Source organism: Manis javanica, chromosome 1 (genome assembly GCF_040802235.1).
Source record: "Manis javanica isolate MJ-LG chromosome 1, MJ_LKY, whole genome shotgun sequence".
In the NCBI taxonomy this organism is placed as follows: domain Eukaryota; kingdom Metazoa; phylum Chordata; class Mammalia; order Pholidota; family Manidae; genus Manis; species Manis javanica.
Genome location: NC_133156.1, coordinates 144,427,450 through 144,446,036, shown reverse-complemented (window position 1 = coordinate 144,446,036; position 18,587 = coordinate 144,427,450). Strand labels below are relative to the sequence as shown.

Below are 18,587 nucleotides of genomic sequence, written 5' to 3'. Positions count from 1 at the left end.
CAATCTGCTTGTTTGTTTTCAATGCATCAGAATCTACTGTCGATGGGGTTTCCAGGGCACATTGTTCCCCACACTCCTTGCAGCATGGCTTGGTAGAATGAACAAAATGAGAATGTATTTACTGCTCCAACTACTGCTCAAAATTACTGTATTTTGGAGAGCTTATAAAGAAAATGGTTCACACCAAAGAAATAAAGGAACTGTATCAAATGAATAAAATATGATCTTTTAATAGTCATTAATTGGCCCTCTCTTATGTATTTTTTCCTATTTTGTAGCATCTTTGAGTTATGAACACAAAATGCTGACAAAATCAGCAGACATGGACTTATATCTCTATAGGATTGGCTTGAGAGACATCAAGGTAATTTATTCAAGATCTGGGTAATGCCTGAGAAACCATTGCACAAAAATATGTAATTATCATGTGTTGGTAAAACATTTTCAGGGAATACAGACATTTGGGCAGTGCTCATGATGCCGGACTTAGTGAAAATCAGGTAAAGCAGAACATGGCCTTATTTTTCCCATGCTGTGTTGGTACCCTGAGCCGAACCACTTGCCTGGAGCTGCTGGCCCATGCCCCCTGCACAGAGTGCTTTCTGAGGACTGGCTCTCCCCCAGAGTGTCCTCTCCATGCACCACCATGCTCACACTGTAAACCATGCTCTTCCCATTTAGCCATCCTGCACCTGAAGAGAATACTGGGAAATGCCACTGCAGATGCACAGTGAGTCCCCAGGGGCACAGAGTGAGGCCACCAGGGCTCTCAGAGAGAGAAGACCTGCAGGTACATCCCTTGCCTGCAGATCCTGGAGTGTCTGCACTCTAACCCCCCTTGCTTTTTGCTAAGGACTTTCCGAGCCACCTTCACCTCCCCCATGATCCACAGCGGAGGTGGGGTGCCTCTCATCCATCCCTATGCCCTCATTTCTCCCTGTGTCCCCCTTGCTGCTCTGAGGCCCTGCGGCCCTGAGAGACAGATCCAGTTTCCAAGGTGGACAGACACGGTGTGGAGAGGCTGCCTGCTCCCGTGGTCACTGTAGGCTGTAACCACTGTGCTCCTGCCCGCACTGACTTTCAGAGTTAGGACGTGTGATTCCTAACTCAGGTATCCTGTATCTTCCACACCAGGGCCTGGATAACCCAGGTGCATGCTGCTAGAACATTCCATACATATCAACCCCTCCCCAACAACCACCTCAGTTTTTTACTTCTTGACTATTTGGTCAGTGCTCTAGCAAAGCGAAAGGGCTTCACAAATCTTAGGCCTTTTCTGATTCTGTCCACAGCCTCTAGAGCTGGACAGTTCCCAGCCCAAGAGCATCCCCAGCAACCTGGGAAAGTGCACCCAGCACTGAAGCTGGGTGCCAGGAGAGCAAGCACTGATTTCAGATGCATTGTCATTTCTCCATACTTAGCTGTTTGGACTGCCCAGGGTCAATGCCACGTACTGATAAAAAGTACTTTGTGCTGCACTGATAATGTATTTTACTATAACCCCTGGAAGCTGTATGATGTTCTCCTCATGCAGACACTTTGCCGTTAGTCCAGTGGGTCATTCCTGCCGGTCGGTGTGGGGAGGGCTGGGGCCAGCTGACGTCTTTATGAGGAGCACACAGTCTCTGCATCTCCTGCAACTCAAAACAGCTCTCTAAGCTGAAACAGTTCAACAGCCTACAGCCTTCTGCATACGGGAAAATAGCACCTATTAAAATCCCTTTTGAATTTGCTTAGCATGGCTTTTCACTTTGAGTATGCTTTTTTTTTTTGCTGTTGTTTTTGGTCAGTAAGCTGGAACACAGACCAACTCCACAAGCTGTTTTTCTGTACTAAATTTTGTTGATTTTTCAACAAACTGAAAAAAGATATCTACATTGCCTCCCTAAATATCCCTAAATATCCTTGCTAGTTAATTGTTTTTACCTATCAGCCTTACAGTCAGATCCCTTTGACCTCCTACCTTCCCAATCTGATGTGTCAATGGCAGCCGTCTAAAGATCTAAAACATCAATTCTGAATATTGTGGAATAACTAAAGTATCTATGATTTTATCAATAGCATCTGACAGCTTGATTTTGGGTTGCACAGAGAGTTAACACAGTTGGCCCAGACACACAGATGTCACAGTGAGATTGGACTTTGCACCCCTGAGTGTGTTCAGTCCCTGAAGGACTTCCATATGCTAACCCAGAGAGGTTCAGTTGGGAAACCGTGTTTGAACCTCTGGGAGGCATAGAGAGCCAGTCAACTTGCTGGAGGCATCAGCTGGTTGACCTCAGGTTCCATCATAGCCCCCCTTAGGATGGGTTCACTCCCTACAAACTCTGCTTTGCTCTTGACCTACACTGCCACTGAGGGCAGCAGCCATCCCTGGACCGTTGGTGTTGTCTGTGGGTGCCTCTGTGCAGGGCTGCTGTGGCCCCAGCCTCTGAGGCACAGTGCTCCCCAGGGGACACCATGCTGTTCACTGCAGGTCCTTTTCTGTGATGCTGTGGGCTTAAAGCTCACACTTGGACCCCACAGCCTGGGGCCAAACTCCAGCTCTACGGCTCCCTGCCTGTGTGAACTCTGCCATGACCCATCTCTCTGACACTCACCACCCCTGTTTATAAAATACAGAGAACAGTGTGTGGCTGCTATCTTTTTTCTACAATTCCCCAGACCAAAATCTCTGAAAACTGATACTTTTCCTAACTCACCTGGCAGCAAAACCTGACCCATTTTGCTGCAAAAACCAACCAGAACTGCCAGGAGGAACATTAGCTTCTTTACTGTGCCCACATTTCATGGAAGCATCAAAGAGACTGGTGACAGAGTGCGGCCTTAGGCCCTGCAGGGGTGTCTTATAAAACCCAGAATCTGAAAAATGCTGAATTATAAACCCTTCTCCCTCTCCAAGGATCTTAGACAAAGGACTGTGGGCTATGACACTGTGTGAAGGTTCTTTGTCAGAATCAAATAAGATAATTCTTGTCATTAATACAGTGTCAGGCACATAGTGACTGATCTAGAACCATTAAGGGATACTAATGGCTATGATTATTTTTATGTGAATGGCATATATTTATTTTGTAGCTGGATCCCAAGCAAGCCACTGACAGTGTGTGAACTCAGTGATCTGGCCTAGGTCAGGCAGCAGACACTGGGCTGGTCAGGCACTGGGATTTCTTAAGATATGACCATTTGTTCCAGAAGGGCTGAGCCTATTGAGGCCCCACTGTGAGCTCAAAGCCCTCACAGAGCTGGCACTGAGTGGGAGCTGGGCACAGATCATTGAATGAATGGATTCTCAGCAGGCTGACTAAACAGATAGAATTTAACAGACAATGAATTCTTAATGTGGTTAATAATGGTAAACACCTTTCTAAAATATACTTAGGAAGCTCCAGATTCTATCTAAATAAAACAAAGACCAAAGCCAAACGCTGAGCTGACACTCCCTTGGAGGAACAGATTATGGCTACTTATTGGTAACTAGCTGCATATCTGAAGATCAGGTCCCAGTGTAGATACTGACTCTGATTACCAAAGGTGGACAGGGGCCTGGCTTTGATCAATAGACAGTCAGTCAGCTCTCCCACCCAGACATGGTAGACATAGATGCAAAAGCCCAAATGTATCATGGAATTGAACCAAAGAATGTGATTTTTGTCATTCTGGGTTCCAGGAAGTTTGAAAAACACCTCAAGAGATATAAGGTTAACCTTATGCCCCAAATGAACAAAATGCGTGGTTTCTATTTTGGTCATGAGAAATCAAACTTTAGCTAATATCGAGTTCACTGATTCATAAAGCCTAGCATCCACCAGGATCACCTGAATGGCTTATTAAACCACGGGGCACTGTGCTCCACTCAGAGGGTTCTGATTTTGTAGATTGAGGTGGGACCAGAAAATCTGCATTTATGTCAAGTCCTCGGTGACGCTGACGATCCTAGGCTACAGACCCCACCTGGGAACCACTGATCCAGATGCCAACTATCAGCTGCTCGCACTTATACAGCAAAGTATAAGGTGCTCAGATCTGGGGTTTTCCCAGTCTTTTTTCCTTGGCCAGTAGCAAAAATATTTTATGAAACATGAGAACAGAAATTCCTGGAAAACATCAGAAATCAATTAGAAATAAGTTAAAAAGAAGAATTTACCTCCACACCTTTTCTCTTCTACGCTACTGGATCTCGCCACAGATACTTCTGGAAAAACAAAAATCCAATCACAATGGGCAAAGGGTATTGAGAAGGAGAATCACATTATTAGTGATTTTATGCGAGAAGTTCCAAAAGCCTGATTGTTTAAAAAATTATACTTGTTTCTTTGTTTTCACCAACCTGAGACATGTTTGGTGTGGATCACCTTGGATGGGAAAGGGTGAGGTTCACCACCACAGGAAGGACATGCTAGGGTCCCTTGGGCAATAGCTTCAAAATAAAGCCAGAGAATGTACTGGTTTTCTGTTACAAAGTACTCTGCCAGCTATGGGCCCCCACAGTGCTTGCCTGGTGTGTCCCTGCCTCAGATCTTTTGTTTCATCAAAGCCACTGTTGTCACCTGCCCTACAGAGGGCAAGACCCATCAGCACTCAAATAAACGAAACCAACTGCGACCAAGTCCCTATGCAGAGCCTGTTTCAGGGTCTTTGCCTTGCCTCACAGCACCCACACCAGGATACCATGGAAAGGAGATAGCCACTCAAATATTTCAACCTGCAGGAATCAAACACCATTTTAGGAGCCCAGAAATGTTATTCTCTCCTGTGTTAGTTTTGCACTAGAAAACAAGGATTTAAAATAGTGTTTATGGTTAAAAAGGAAAACAACAAGCAGTCTTGCTATTCTATACTGCTTGTGATTGAGGTGACTGATATGGCTACAGCTAAAAATTTTCTCTAAACAATTACTATCCTTTCTGTAAATGGAAGAAAACAAAGTTACCTATTATTTACTTTGTAAGAGGTTGTTCTCTGCTTTGGTCCATGTTACAGTCCTAAGACACACAGTGGGCATGTGTGAAATGATTTCCAAGTGTCCAGGACCATGCCTCCAGTGAGCATGTGACAGATGGCTAGCTATCACGAATAGCTAAGCACCGATTTCACCTGGAAGAGTTTATGGCAGAAGGGCCAGCCAACCTCATCCTTATCTCCAAGATGAGAACAATGACAGGTGTCCGTCTGCAGAAGTAGATTATGGTTGCAAGAAAACAATGGCCCTTTTTCTCTGTGCAAACACACACATGGCATTATCAAGGCACTTAGCCTAATATTAAAATAACCAAATAACCTATTCTCATTTTTTGAGCAAAATCTTCTGGGTTACAGTCAATAAACTGAAGAAGACATCGTGCTTCAACAAAAATCTTAAAACTCACAGCTTAAATTCAAAGTCTAAACCCGCAGTTGTCTGCATATCTACGCCTTGATCACCTGGAAACCACAGGGGTTGATAGAATCAAATCCGTTTCACCCAACAGGAACTCCAAGAGCGGATTAAATTCCCAGAGGTGACTGATTTCCTCTCTAAACATTGGAAATGATTGTGTTCACACTGGAAGCATCTCTGCACTTACCTGGGATGAAATTGGAATCAAAAACACATGGCCGGCTCTCCGTGGCATTTCCAGAACACTGGCTACCCACGGGGAACAGCAGGATGCACTGGCGGGTGCGGACCTGGACTCCAGACGCATCACACTCAGACCAGTCGGACCACTCTGACCAGCTCTCTGCAGTGACAAAAGGGGAGGTGAGGCGGCTGGACTTACTAAGATTGACAAACCTCGAAACACCATTGGGTTACATGCGTAGCTTTACATTCTCCTGTTATGTTCCTAATCGGTCTGTGTGTAAGTGAGATGGACTCATATCTTCTGATCAGTCCAGTAAATAAATTCTAGGCAAGCATGAATAAAAGAACTCATGTATCTTTGATCAGAAACAATGTGTTTAAAATACATTTTCTAAACCCCACATTATTGAAATGATCCAACATAATTGCATTAGGCACTCAACAAGCTAATCCATGAGGTCCAGTCATGCACAGACCATTGGTGGGGAGACTAAAATCATCAGGGCAGAGATCATTTCCTACAGGCAAATGCTCTGCTGTGAAGAGCAGCCCTTCAACACTTTCCTGAGAAATTCCTTGAGGCTTCGGAGCTCAGGCAAGAGGAATGACAGTGTGTTAAGAAAGCCCCAGCTGGTGAAAGGGATTTCAAGATACTATAAGCACTTTCTCTTCAGTTATGAAAACAATTCTGCAGTCAATACTCCAACGTCAGGCTGTACTTGAGGGAGAATTCATTTTACCCCGCATTACCGTCACCGAAGGGCCGAAGATCGATGCACATGTCTTGGGTTAAGGCCAAAAAATGAGCCATGAAAAGTCACTTCACTCCCAAGTGTTAGAGTTACTAGGATTTGTTAAATTCACCCAGATCTACAGATGTGTGAAAAGAGAGGAATACCACTCACAATCTAAGGAAGGAAGTTAAGAAATGAATTCTCAATATTACTTATGAAATATTAATCAATATAAAAATATATTTTTCTATGCAGTTTGCTATTTTCCTCTTTTTAAATTTAAGCATCACCTTTGCAGTACAGGGAACATTTGGAAATCAAACTTGATGCCTTGATCCATTGTAAAGGGCAGAGTTTCTCCTAGAAATATGTGAAGTGCCAATTTTTGGAATAACTAAGAATCTGGTTTTTAGGCACTTTTCAATATAAATGGAACCTTCTGGAAAGATCTGCCAGGAGCAAGTTCAAAAAGTATAGGTTATTAATATCAAAGTGAGACTCAGAAAAGGATGTCCCCTTTTCTTTCCAAGTGGTCCCTACCTTTCAAAACATGAGTCTAATTCCTGGGTGGAGAAGGCTCTGCAGGCATCCACCCGCCCCTGGGCCAGCCAGCCTGGGGTTCGCATCCCGCACACCCTGTCACGAGGCCGAGGGCTCTGAAGTGACTTCACAGGGCTCTCTTGCTTCCCACCCTGACTGTCAACAACATATCAGGTTCCATTACCGGGTGAAATGTTTTCATGCTGTGTTTCTGTAACTTGCTCTGAAGCTATGGCTTGGTGAAAATGACACTTTTGTAGAACAGTGTATTATTTTGTCACTTTGGGGGTAACAGTGAGAGACTGATGTGTTCCCCTCTTCCAGTACTAATTGTGGCATGGCATCATTAGTCTCATGATCTCTAAGCCCAGGAAAGAGCTGAGTTTGTCCCAGAGGCGGGCGGCGCATGAGGCGGGCCGCCACTCACCGGGACAGGGCTGCGTGCTGCAGAGCGCCTCTTCGGTGTGCAGCCCGAGGCAGATGTCTCCTCCGTAGGCCGGGGCTGGGTTCGTGCAGGAGCGGGTCCTCATGTAGTGCCCACCACCACATGTTGCCGAGCATTTTGACCAGGGCGACCAGCAGGACCACATGCCATCCACTGGAAAGGGACACAGAACCACAGCACTCTGAGATCCAAGTCTGATGGGTCAGATGTGCCTACAGAGGGTGTCTGGGGTCCTCCATCTGGGGTGGGAACCAGTTTTGTATCTTCCTCCCTATGCTTTTCCAGCTCCTCTCATCTGTTTTTTTCAGGAACTATTTCTAAACGTATAACACGTATGCATGCAGGTGACCAAGGAGTGCACTGTATGCAACACAAAATCCCAGGAATGCCCATAGATCACACTCCAGGGTTCATGTGAAGCCCCAGCCAGCATTCACCTTTGCTAACTACACAGTCTAGCTGGCCAGGTGAGCCTCAGAGCCTGGGGTAAGTAGATCCAGGCACAGCCGTCCTTACTGACTGGATTAGGATTTGCTCCATAACAGTGGGACAGACGAGAGCTAACAGGTCCTACGAGGAGGAATGTGAAGGATGCCACAAAGATAAACAAACTACACAGGTGCAGCATCGACAGCAAGTTTATGGGACAGATGAAAGCAAGGAGCCCAGCATCTGCAGCCAGCCTTCAGGTTGAACACGAAGGTGAGTTTTATAATGTGAACATTTGGCTGAATTGGCTCCCTGACCGACGGTTTCCATGACTGCTTGCAGGCAAGAGCATTTCCCCTGTTTCCTCCAGCCTGGGCTCCTGACACAACAGACAGGCCCCCTGGATGCTGGAGTCAGCCGGCCCACCCAGACCTGGGAGAGAGCTCAGTGTTCCACTCTGTGTTAATGACACTGCTAAGACTTAAACCTCATGTGGGCTTCGGTCTGTGGTATGGTAAGATACCACCTGCTATTTATCTAACTCCTGAGTGAGCCTCCCTCCTGCTAGCCCACCCCTTTGCTGAGTCCTAGAGGAAAGCTGCAGGATTTTGTCAAGATCATATTCCACTTTGATTAGGGAGGCAAAAAACAATCATAACCATGGCTACCTAAACTAAAAAGCTATTACTGTATGTTGATAGTGTCATAGTTTATTTTCTCCAGATCCTACATAAAGAGAAAACAGAAGCAACCAGGAAGGGAAATGCCCAAATCATCCAGGGCACAAGATTGTTCCGACAAGAATGAATCACTTAACGTAACCATCATGATTTAATACATCTTCAAGGGGTCATGTTTTCTTTTGATATAAGCAATGATAAAAAGAAAGCATTTTTGAGAAACATGAGCAGAAACCCTACATATGTTTACGATGATGTTTTTATTTGCCAAAAGTAAAAACAAGTATTTGAACCCAGTATCTGAGTAAATTTGTGACCTAAATTGTAATTTCATGATTTAGTAGTTTGTACAAACTTCAAGAATTCAACAATATTTTCCCTAATAGGCAGTAAGACATACGAGAAATTAAGGGACAGCCAGCCAGATATCTGACATGGGTTGTTACAGCAGCAAAAGAAGGCAGGCTCATATTTGCCTACAACTATAGACTTTTCAAAAACCCTCTCCCATCTCTCCTTTTGGTGGGATTTGGGGGTTGCTTGCTGGTAGGTTTTCTGTCTATAACTGTGCTGAAGCTTGGTGTCCAATGCATGTGCTTGCACACTCCCACTGAGATACAGACAAGTCACTGTGCCTTAGAAAAGCAAGTGTCATAGAGCCTGGGTGTCTGAATGTATACAAGGTGTTTGGGCTCAATAGGGTCTCATGCCTCACTTAGATGCCATGGGAGCCTGGCACAGAACTAACTATGTGATCCAAGGATCCTTCACTTTTGAATTGCACGGTGAACCTACAGATCATGGCCAACAGGTATGAAAAGACCCTCAACATCACTAATTATCATGGAAATGAAATTCAAAAGCACAGTGAGATATTACCGTGCACCTGTTAGGATGCGTATTACATTAAAAAAAACCCCAATAACAGATAACAATAGTAACAGTGTTGGTGAGGAGCTGGAGAAACGGGAACCCTTACATGCTGCTGGTGCAAATGTAAAATGGTGTAGCTGCTGGGAAAATCAGTATGAACTTTCCTAAAAAAAATTCAGAACAGAACCACCATATGTCCTAGCAATCCCACTGCTGGGTATACGGATCCAAATGAATTTAAATCGGGATCTTGAAAAGGTCTCTGTGCTCCCATGTTCACTGCAGCATTATTCACAAAGCCAAGATATGGAAGTAACTTAAATGTTCACTGGCAGATGAATGGATCAAGAAAACATGGCATATATATATATATATATATATATATATATAGAGAGAGAGAGAGAGAGAGAGAGAGAGAGAAATGCCCACACACACTGGAATATCATTAGTTAAAAAAGGAGATCCTTCCAGATGCTACAACATGGACAAGCTTGGCGAATAGTATGTAGTATGGTCGTGAAATAAGTCAGCCACAGAAAGACAAATATGGCATGATCCATTTCTCACATGGGGAATCTAAAATAGTCAAGCCACAGAAGCAGAGAGTAGAGTCACGGGAGCCAGAGCTGATGAGGGGGAAATGGGGAACTGCTGTTCAAGGTAAGCAAGATGAGTAACTTCCAGCAATCTGCTGGACAATGCTGTGTCTATGGTTCACAGTATTATGCAATTAAAGATTTGTTAAAAGGATGGGTGTCATGTTAAATATTCTTACTACAATAAAAAAATAATTTAAAAATAAGCTGAAGACTAAATGTTCTCAATCACAATCATTTTATAATCATGTAGCATCTAACAGTCACACACCAAGAAGCTGATAAGCTGATGTAGACAACCTACCTTGCGTATTTCAAACGGTCTCTATTTCTATCCACATTTTAATGGATACCTACACCAATTAATGTCTAAGCTAGTCTAATAAATCCACCCACCCCCTCGACACACATAACCACTGTTGTCCTGGTATCATGATAAATTCCCCTGGCACAGAATTGTTTGTTGCTTAACAGAGAAATATGGTTCTTGCCCTAAATGTGAACAGTTTGAGGGGGCATTTGTAACAGAGCCCAGTTGCTAACACATTCCCACTTGCCAGTTTAAACCACAAATTTACACCTTACTTCTACCAATTTCAATTTCAATTTCCTTGCTCTGAGGGACAGATTAAGAACTGAGGAAGTAGCACTTCTAATACAAAGGGAAATCAAAGGAAAATCCCAGCAGCTCCTGCACTCTCTCAGGTACTCATCCTTCTGTACCAGCTCGAGCCCACAGACCAGTTCCCATCTACGCTACCTGCTGTCCTCTCAGCTTGAGGCTTGCACCACAGGTTTGCCCTGGAGCAAGGGGGGTGGTGGTTTGTACTAGACAAAAAAGGATATTGAATTTTGTCATAACATTTCATATTAGGAAAGCTAAAGTATTTCTAAAATAGAATTACAGAATATAACACTTAGAGAAATAGTCTAGCACACTATACTGAAGTCAAGGACTAGACAAATGTGAGCCCCATGCAAGGTATCCCCACCAGGGGACCGAGCCAGGTGGTGGCTGCAACCTTCCTTCTCTGCTACTCACTCAGCTTTGCCCCTTGTCCCCATGACCCTAATGGAGAGTATTCTGGAAATGTGGGACTGACACACAGAGGTTAGGTCACGGGGGGAGTAAGCTGGGAGGGGGACAGGCCACTGGCAGGCCGAGCCCACAATGGGCTCATGGTCTAGGGTCTCACATGACTCTTGCCATGTTACTGAAGTCATGTGGGCAGCTCCTAAGGGCCACGAGAGGGGCTCATAGGAAGATCAGACAACTAAAGCTCAGATCCACATTTCTTTCAAGGGATCAACAAAATTAATTGTGGGTAATTACTTTTGGTCAGGGGAAATTTATAGATTAAATAACTAGAGAGAAGGGGATAAAAAGGTTCTTGTTCTAGCTGAGTACTCCATCCACTAAAACACAGGATGGCAACAAAATGCTCAATTACGGGCTTTCTAAAGAGCAAAGTAATACTAAATAATTACGGTCTATGTGTCGGGCATCCCGTGGGCTGTCAGAGAGATGAAGTCCTAAATTTCCATCCCTTTGCACAGGTGCATTTGATAGCTGAGGTTGGTTCTCCAGTGTCCTTCCCTGAAGGACAGCTGTGCTGGCAGCCCCTCTGAGGTTTCGGGCACTGACCGCGCTTTCCACCCCCTTCCCAGGCAGCCTCAGTGGCCCTTCAGGACAGAACGAATGTGTCACGCTCCTTTTATGTCACTGGCAATGTAGAGAATGCAGTGTGGACTCAAGGATGTCATGGCTGGAGAGGCACAGAGGGTGCTCGGTGCCACAGGTGTCTAACAGACGTGAGCGATAACAGACACACCTGTCCAGAGTTCAACATTTTCATTCAAACAGTCTGTCCCTCCATCAAGTTTTCACTCAGTTCTTCTCTCTCACACTGTGTTTTCATAATGCAGAGAAATAGCTCTTATCTTACTTGAATTAGAATAGCACTCATCCGTTGTCTTGTCAACCAAGGTCTGGGATTCTTAGCTCTGTATCAAAACGGACTGAGGGAAAGAAGGTGGTGGGGAGGAGATACACCAAGCTACTTCTCAAGGCTGGGGGTAAATTACATAGGTGAGGATACTGGTCAGATGAACCCACAGAAGCTGAAAAGGACCATTCCAACAATGGCTCAGCTTTAGAAACCCACTGCAGCTTCTGGTGCACAATGGGGTGAGCAGGGGAGCAAATTTTTCATTGATTAACTTAAATTAATGATGTATTTTTGCATTCATGTAGCTTTAGATTCAGGTTCATAAAGAAACTTGTTTTTAAATAAAATACAATGCCCAATTGTAACTGTTTATTATGAACTAAAGAAGAGACTAAAGAAGAGAAATCTATAGGAAGGAAAATGTTTTACCCCCTAAATGAGGTTAAAACAGCCCCCTAACTGACTGAACAGCTCAGCACCCACTACCCCCAGTATTCCCAGTTCAAGACAGTTTTAGGAGGTGGGAAAGAGGACAGGCGTTCACCCAGCTCAGTTCCCTGAATGCACCTACTCCCAAGTGGGAAGCGACGGGGCCACTCTGAATAACTCCACAACTTCTCTGGAATCTTGGCTTTCAGAAAGAAAATGAGAACAGAGCTATTTCAAGACATTAAGGTTATGTATACATGACACTGGTTGGATCATCAAATCAACCAAAATAAAAGCAGCCCCCAGTTCCCGCTAATGGGTGCCTCTGAGGTGGGCATGAGCCTCACGCTCAAGGACCAGAGTAGCACCCAAGTGTCTGAGGAGTCAGCGCCTTCTGCCAGCGGCTCCAAGGACTCGTGCTGGAGCCTGGGAAGGCGAGGGTGGGTGGAAGGACCCTCCCATTCCCATGCTGCCCTCCCTGCTCAGGATCCTAATCTAATGAGGGGGCCCCATGGGCTCCCTCCCAGACCTCAGGGAGGAATCCTTCCACTCTCTGGGCTGGAGCTGTGGGAAAGGACTGGCTCTGTGACCTTTCCCAGCCCCTCGGCATTGCTTGGACAGGAAGGCTGGCTGTTTGGAGGGAAGACTCTGCCGAGGCTGGAGAAATTAAGGCAAAGACATACTGGAGGAGGCAAATAGCTACATGAGCTTGGACATTATGGGGGTCTCAGCTACCAAGCCAGAAACTATGTATTTTCAGTTTAATGCACATGTTTATTCACCTATCCATCCACCATCCGTTCACCTACCACCCATCCACACACCCAGAGCCCCATCCATTCATCATCCATTTATCATCTACCTGTTCACCCACCCACATAGCCCCCATCTGTCCATCCGTCCGTCCGTCCATCCATCCATCCATCCATCCATCCATCCATCCATCCATCCATCCATCCATCCATCTATCCAACAAATGCTAAGTCCTACCACAAGCAGTTCCTCGCCTAACACACTCAGAGGTTGCTGGGACCTACTGAAAAAGATGCTGTAGTTGCAGGCTTCTTTGCCTTTAAAAATGCTGGACACAATGTTTGCAACAACCCCTAATTCAAACCCATCCCTGCTTGTCCATTTGGCCAAGTCTCGTCTGTCCCTCAAGACTCAGCTCAGGGGCAGCCTGCTTGGTGTAAATGCCATGATTCCAGCTCTGTGGGTCCTCAGCTGGTGAAGCCACTACATCTTGTCACCCTTGCAACAGCCAGTGACCACACGGGGTTGACATTACTCACAGGACACCTCCTCACTAAACTCTGGGTTCTTTCTGACCAGGACCACACATACCGTGTCCACGTGTGCCCTGTGGGTGGCACACAGTGGGCTATCCAAGAACATTTGCTGAAACATTGAATGAAGGAAGGAATGAAGATCAAGTGGCAGCTGCCTGTTTTCTCCTCCTTCACCAAGTACTGATCGCCACGTCAGTGTGCACCTGGCTGTGCTGGGGCTGAGGGCACTGCTGTGGGTGGGATGTCACAGAAGACCCTGCTGTCCTGGTGCACCCATGAGGACAATTTCACAGACAGCATGCATAGCTAGAGACCAGCCCTCAGGGTGGCCGTGAGGCATGGGTGAAAGACCCTCTGACCGGGGGCAGGTAAGGTGACAGGGCTGCACCCAATGCTGTGGCAGGGGAATGCAGAGATGGTTCAAGGACTGAAGGAGACAGCAGGGGAGGCTTTAGAGCCACTGTCAGCAGATACCACCCTGTGTGGCCGCTCTTTATACTCATTTTATTAACCTTGTGCTTGTTTAGGAAATCTGTGCAATGAAAAACCAGGTGTCAGGAGGAAGCCCCAGACAGCACAGCTTCTGGTGGTTCCCAGGAGAAAAGAGTGTGATCAGAGGCCTTAACACAGGCAGAAGTGGACCACTGCTGACTGTGGATGTGTGGGGTGGCTTGGCAGGCTCTGGAGGGTTGCCCTTGAAAACTGTCACCTGGAGGAAGATCTGTGGTATGATTAGAGCCTAGTTCCTGGGGGGCTGTGGCCTTCAGACTCTGGGAGGCAACCTGTCACAGTGCCTAGGGACCACGGTCCTTATGGGGCTCACAGGAATGTTTTAGTTTGTTTTAAATCAGAAGAGATAAATGAATATAATCCAGCTTAGGTTACATTTGTCTTTATACTAGTGCAGTTGGCAGATACAATTTGTGATTTTTATGTGTGTGTGCAGACACATATCTCAGCCACAGGAGCTGAGTGACCTACCCAAGTAAGGTCTTCCAAGGCCCTTGAGGTTGCAGATCTTCCCCAGATTACTCAATCCACTCACCTGGACAGGGCAAAATGTTGCATTCCTGGTATTCCAGGGACGGTCCCAGGCAAGGCAGGCCCCCATACTTGGGCTCAGGGTTGTTGCAAACACGCTTCCGGTTCCGAATGCCCCTGCTGCAGTCGCGGCTACACTGTGACCACGATGTCCAGGCTGACCAAGCCCCGTTGATGGTGTGGGCAGAGTACCTCCCAGCTCTCAGGAAATCCCCAGAAAGGCCTGCCAAGGAAATGGCCCACGTGTGATTCTGTCAGGCGTTCTCAGGGAACCATGGTCCATGCTGACTTTCATTCGGTATCAGCTATCAGCTTTATTTCTGTACCTACATTCTGAAAATCATTTGAACGCTTTTTACATTTCAGAAGCTAAAAAAAAGTGAGTGATAATCTCCCATAACTCACAGCTTCTTTCTCTGCAGCTGCTATTAAATAAAGGTATAAGTAAGATCTCAGTGTGTGCATGTGGCAAAGCCCTTGTACAAGTAAGGTCTTATGTTTGTAGGTCACTTGTTTTTCTGAGAAACTTCTTATGAAGAAAACACAACTTTCTCACTTCTCCTGGGAATTCTATAGCAGCCTGCTCTTGTGCACAAAGGGACGGTGCTCATCACTGAGCAGATTTATCTGGAAAAAGGGAGGCATGAGTCATATATTTTCAAAACCTATTCCTTCACCCTGAAGCTTTCAAAGTGAATTAAGGCTGGTGAAAGGTGTGGACTTAACTGCTTCTGACTCACAGGCTATGGAGATGCCATGTATCTGCTCTCAAACCAGGCAGGGGGTGGAGCTCATGGCCAGGAACTGGCACATCCCTGACTGGCCTGCCATGTGGTAAACACTCCCATGCCATTCAGAGCACACTTACTAGCGAAACCTGTCTCCCTAGGAACAAATGGAGCAGCAGCCAGTTGCAGTCAGTGGGGTGGGGGCTGCCCTGGTGGAAGCAGGCTTTGAATATCTACCGTGTGTCAGTCCACTCTGAGCACTTTGCACGTTAAATCATTGAATTAACAATGGTCAGAATTCCTGCTCATTTTGATGAAAATGCCGACTCACTCACAATATTAAAAGTATTCAGTAGTTTTCTCAAAAGTAGACAAAGGTTTTAACAGGAAAACTCTCAAAATACACAATGACATCCAGGGGAAGGGTGAGAAGGCAAACTGCCCACAGCTCTACCCACTGTTAAGCTCCTTTGCTGTTTACCTGCAAACTGTGGCTTGGAAACTAAGGCAGGATGCTCTTCAGGGAAAATGGGTTAGAGATGTCTTTCTGCAATGAACCAGCACTTTGTGATTAATCAATAGGAAGAGCTTTGCACAGTGAAGCCTCAGGCAAAAAAGTCCAATTTTGTATTTTTGAGATATCACTACCAAAACATGTGGATGGTCCTTAGAACTAGAAGCCATTAACATAAGAAGGATGAAGGACTTGTAAGGCCACGTGCATGTAGACTTTTGGAGGGAATATAAATGAGTATCAAATTTTGTCCTTAGTTTATATTACTCTTATTTAAAACATCTATTAGCTTTGGTTTTCTATATATCTGATAATGAAGAGATTAAAAAATATGTGTGGAGAAAACAGAATAATAATAATATATAGGGAAACATTTCTCTCTTCTTTACTTTGACCTTTACCTTAAGAAGGAAGACCACTCACAGACTGGCCTGAAATCAGGGATTAAGTGAATGAACTGGAGACAACTTGCCAGATTCAACAAACGTAATGTAGGAAGCCCAGTTAAATTTGAATCTCAGATAGACAGCAAATAGTATTTTAGGATAAATAAGTCACAAATATTGCATGAGATACACTTATATTCAAAAAATTCTGAAAATTATCTGGAATTCATATGCAACTAGGTATTTTGTATCTTACATTCCAATCCTAACTTGAGATCATAGTATTATCTCTCGTGGAATACAAGATCTTTAAAATGGGTCTTCTGTTACCTATCTCTCGGTATTCTATCATGTATCTTGTCTTCTCATCAAAGCAGGATTTTATAGAACTAATCACAGTGAATATCATTTTGCTCTATTTTCTAGGTTGGTGGTATTTACTTGTTTAATTTAAACTGTTCACACAGTCATGCAAAACCCTTCACTAAAACAGTTGTTTTTTTCTTCAAGAAACAACCAAAAAGTTTTTATAGTTGAACTATAGTGAGCAGAATGGTCTGAGGTCAGGAGATAGTTAATGTCAGTGAGAACAGTACAATGAGGGGTGGACCTTGGCACCTGTAGGGCCTCCAAGCATCTAGGCTGGTAGCTCCCAGGAGGAGGCCTGCAACATTCATGCCCCTCACAGGGTCACTCCATGTAAGAGCTGTCCTCCAGAAATGCAGGAGATTTTTCATACCTGATAGGTTTATCCTACTTGTGCTGGCAACATGGTGACTCGCCAGCTCTGTGGTTTGAGGCCATCCAGTCTGGGTCTAAGATTCCTCTAAAAGTGACATTGCTGGTGACTGCTTTCTAGATCACACTAGTGTTGGAGAATAAAGTAGAATCATAAACACAAAAGATCTGAGAAATACTGGAGGGGTCTGTTGTAGGACATTACTATCACTGTTCTCATCAAATCGTGCTCCAAGAACCATCTGTGAGCACTTATTTTCTTTTCAGAGCTGGACAGATTTTATCAAATTAGATGAGAGTGATAGTAGAGATGAAGAAAGAAACAGAAAGAGGCTCTTTGTGATGACCAGGTTCACCGCTTTTCCAGCAGTTAGACAGCTAAGCTCCAGGGAGAGCAGGTGGACTGCCCGAGGAGAGATGGCCATTCAGTGGCGGAGCTAGAATCTTCCAGACAGAGGGTGGATTTTCTGGTCTCCCTTAGAGCTTCCTTCACATTGTTAATATGTCACTGAAGGGATCATAAGGACGGAGAAATTCAAAGACTCTTAGAAGATCCTCACAGGCTGTACTTTTTGGCAGTAAGATCCTTTGACAGATATAAACACAAGAGATTCACTTCCGTTGTCTGTGTGCAGTTCTGGGATGATTAAAGGAAAAGTTTATTCCCTGCTTACATATTCATGCTGGAAGATTTATGGAAGATCACTGAGCCTTCCTCAATATATTTTCTAATAATGAATTTTCTGCAAACTTTTCTGGACCTATTATAGTGTTATTTTCAGGAGTGAATTCACAAGACCATGCCAATATATGACTACATTTCTGTAGTAAATAGTAGTAATTTTCCCATCAATTTGCTATAAAGCCAGCTCTGCTGTGGAGGGTTCATTGTTTTGAAGATTGCTAAGCCAAAATAAGCAAGAAGGAAAACTCCCCCTCGCTCCTCCATGACCTCAGGGATGAGATGGACAGCTGTCTGTGGAAGGGGTCCGTCCCTCCGGAGTCGCTACTCACCATCTGTGGAGCAGCCACTGGTCCCGTCACTAGAGCAGTAGCGCATTTCGATTCTCTGTCTCCCCACCTCCAGCAAATTCGGGTCAGGCAGGCGGGCTTTGCACGTGTACCGAAATCGCTGCTCGTAGTGACCACCATTGTCAGAGATGTTGACGGGCGTCCAGGGTGTCCAGGGTGTGGTCTTCTTCAGCTCGGGGCACGGGCTGGTGTTACAAGGCTGGTACTCCTGGGAGAGAGAAGGCATCAACAGTGCTTCTCGAGTGGCGTGCACAGCACTGGCACTCCCGTCCTTTAGCGAAAGGCAGGGCTTTCTAGAGACTCATATCCTGACACCCCCAGCTACTCTACGAAGTGAGAGACATATTTTTATTAAATTCAGCATTTAAAGAATGTTCAGTCTTCAGGTCAACTCCAAAAAAATATAGTTCCTCCTGCAGCCACATGAGAATGAGACAATAAACATATTAGTACGTGAATAAAAATGCTGAGCTCCTAAAAATCATTGTCCTTTCATTTAATAGGTAACCAACAATACTATTTCAATATTAAGTATGGCTATTGTTTAATTAAAGTTAAAGTGATGGAACCATAGCTTTTTTTTGGCCACATAATGTTCAGTTTGAGATGAGAGAGTAT

At 44.9% G+C, this 18,587-nt stretch overlaps 1 protein-coding gene across 4 annotated transcripts in view; it reads right to left on the bottom strand.

Annotated features, from left to right (window-relative positions):
* SEMA5A (semaphorin 5A) overlaps positions 1–18,587 on the bottom strand; it is a 439,431-nt gene that overhangs the window by 10,650 nt on the left and 410,194 nt on the right. For all 4 annotated transcript variants that reach the window (XM_037024956.2, XM_037024967.2, XM_073237934.1 and 1 more), the window contains 5 exons: positions 17,952–18,177; positions 14,576–14,794; positions 7,268–7,438; positions 5,568–5,723; positions 4,148–4,195 (listed from right to left, as the gene is read on the bottom strand). In XM_037024956.2, coding sequence (XP_036880851.2) covers positions 4,148–4,195; positions 5,568–5,723; positions 7,268–7,438; positions 14,576–14,794; positions 17,952–18,177 — 820 coding nt within the window. The remainder of the gene's footprint in view (positions 1–4,147; positions 4,196–5,567; positions 5,724–7,267; positions 7,439–14,575; positions 14,795–17,951; positions 18,178–18,587) is intronic.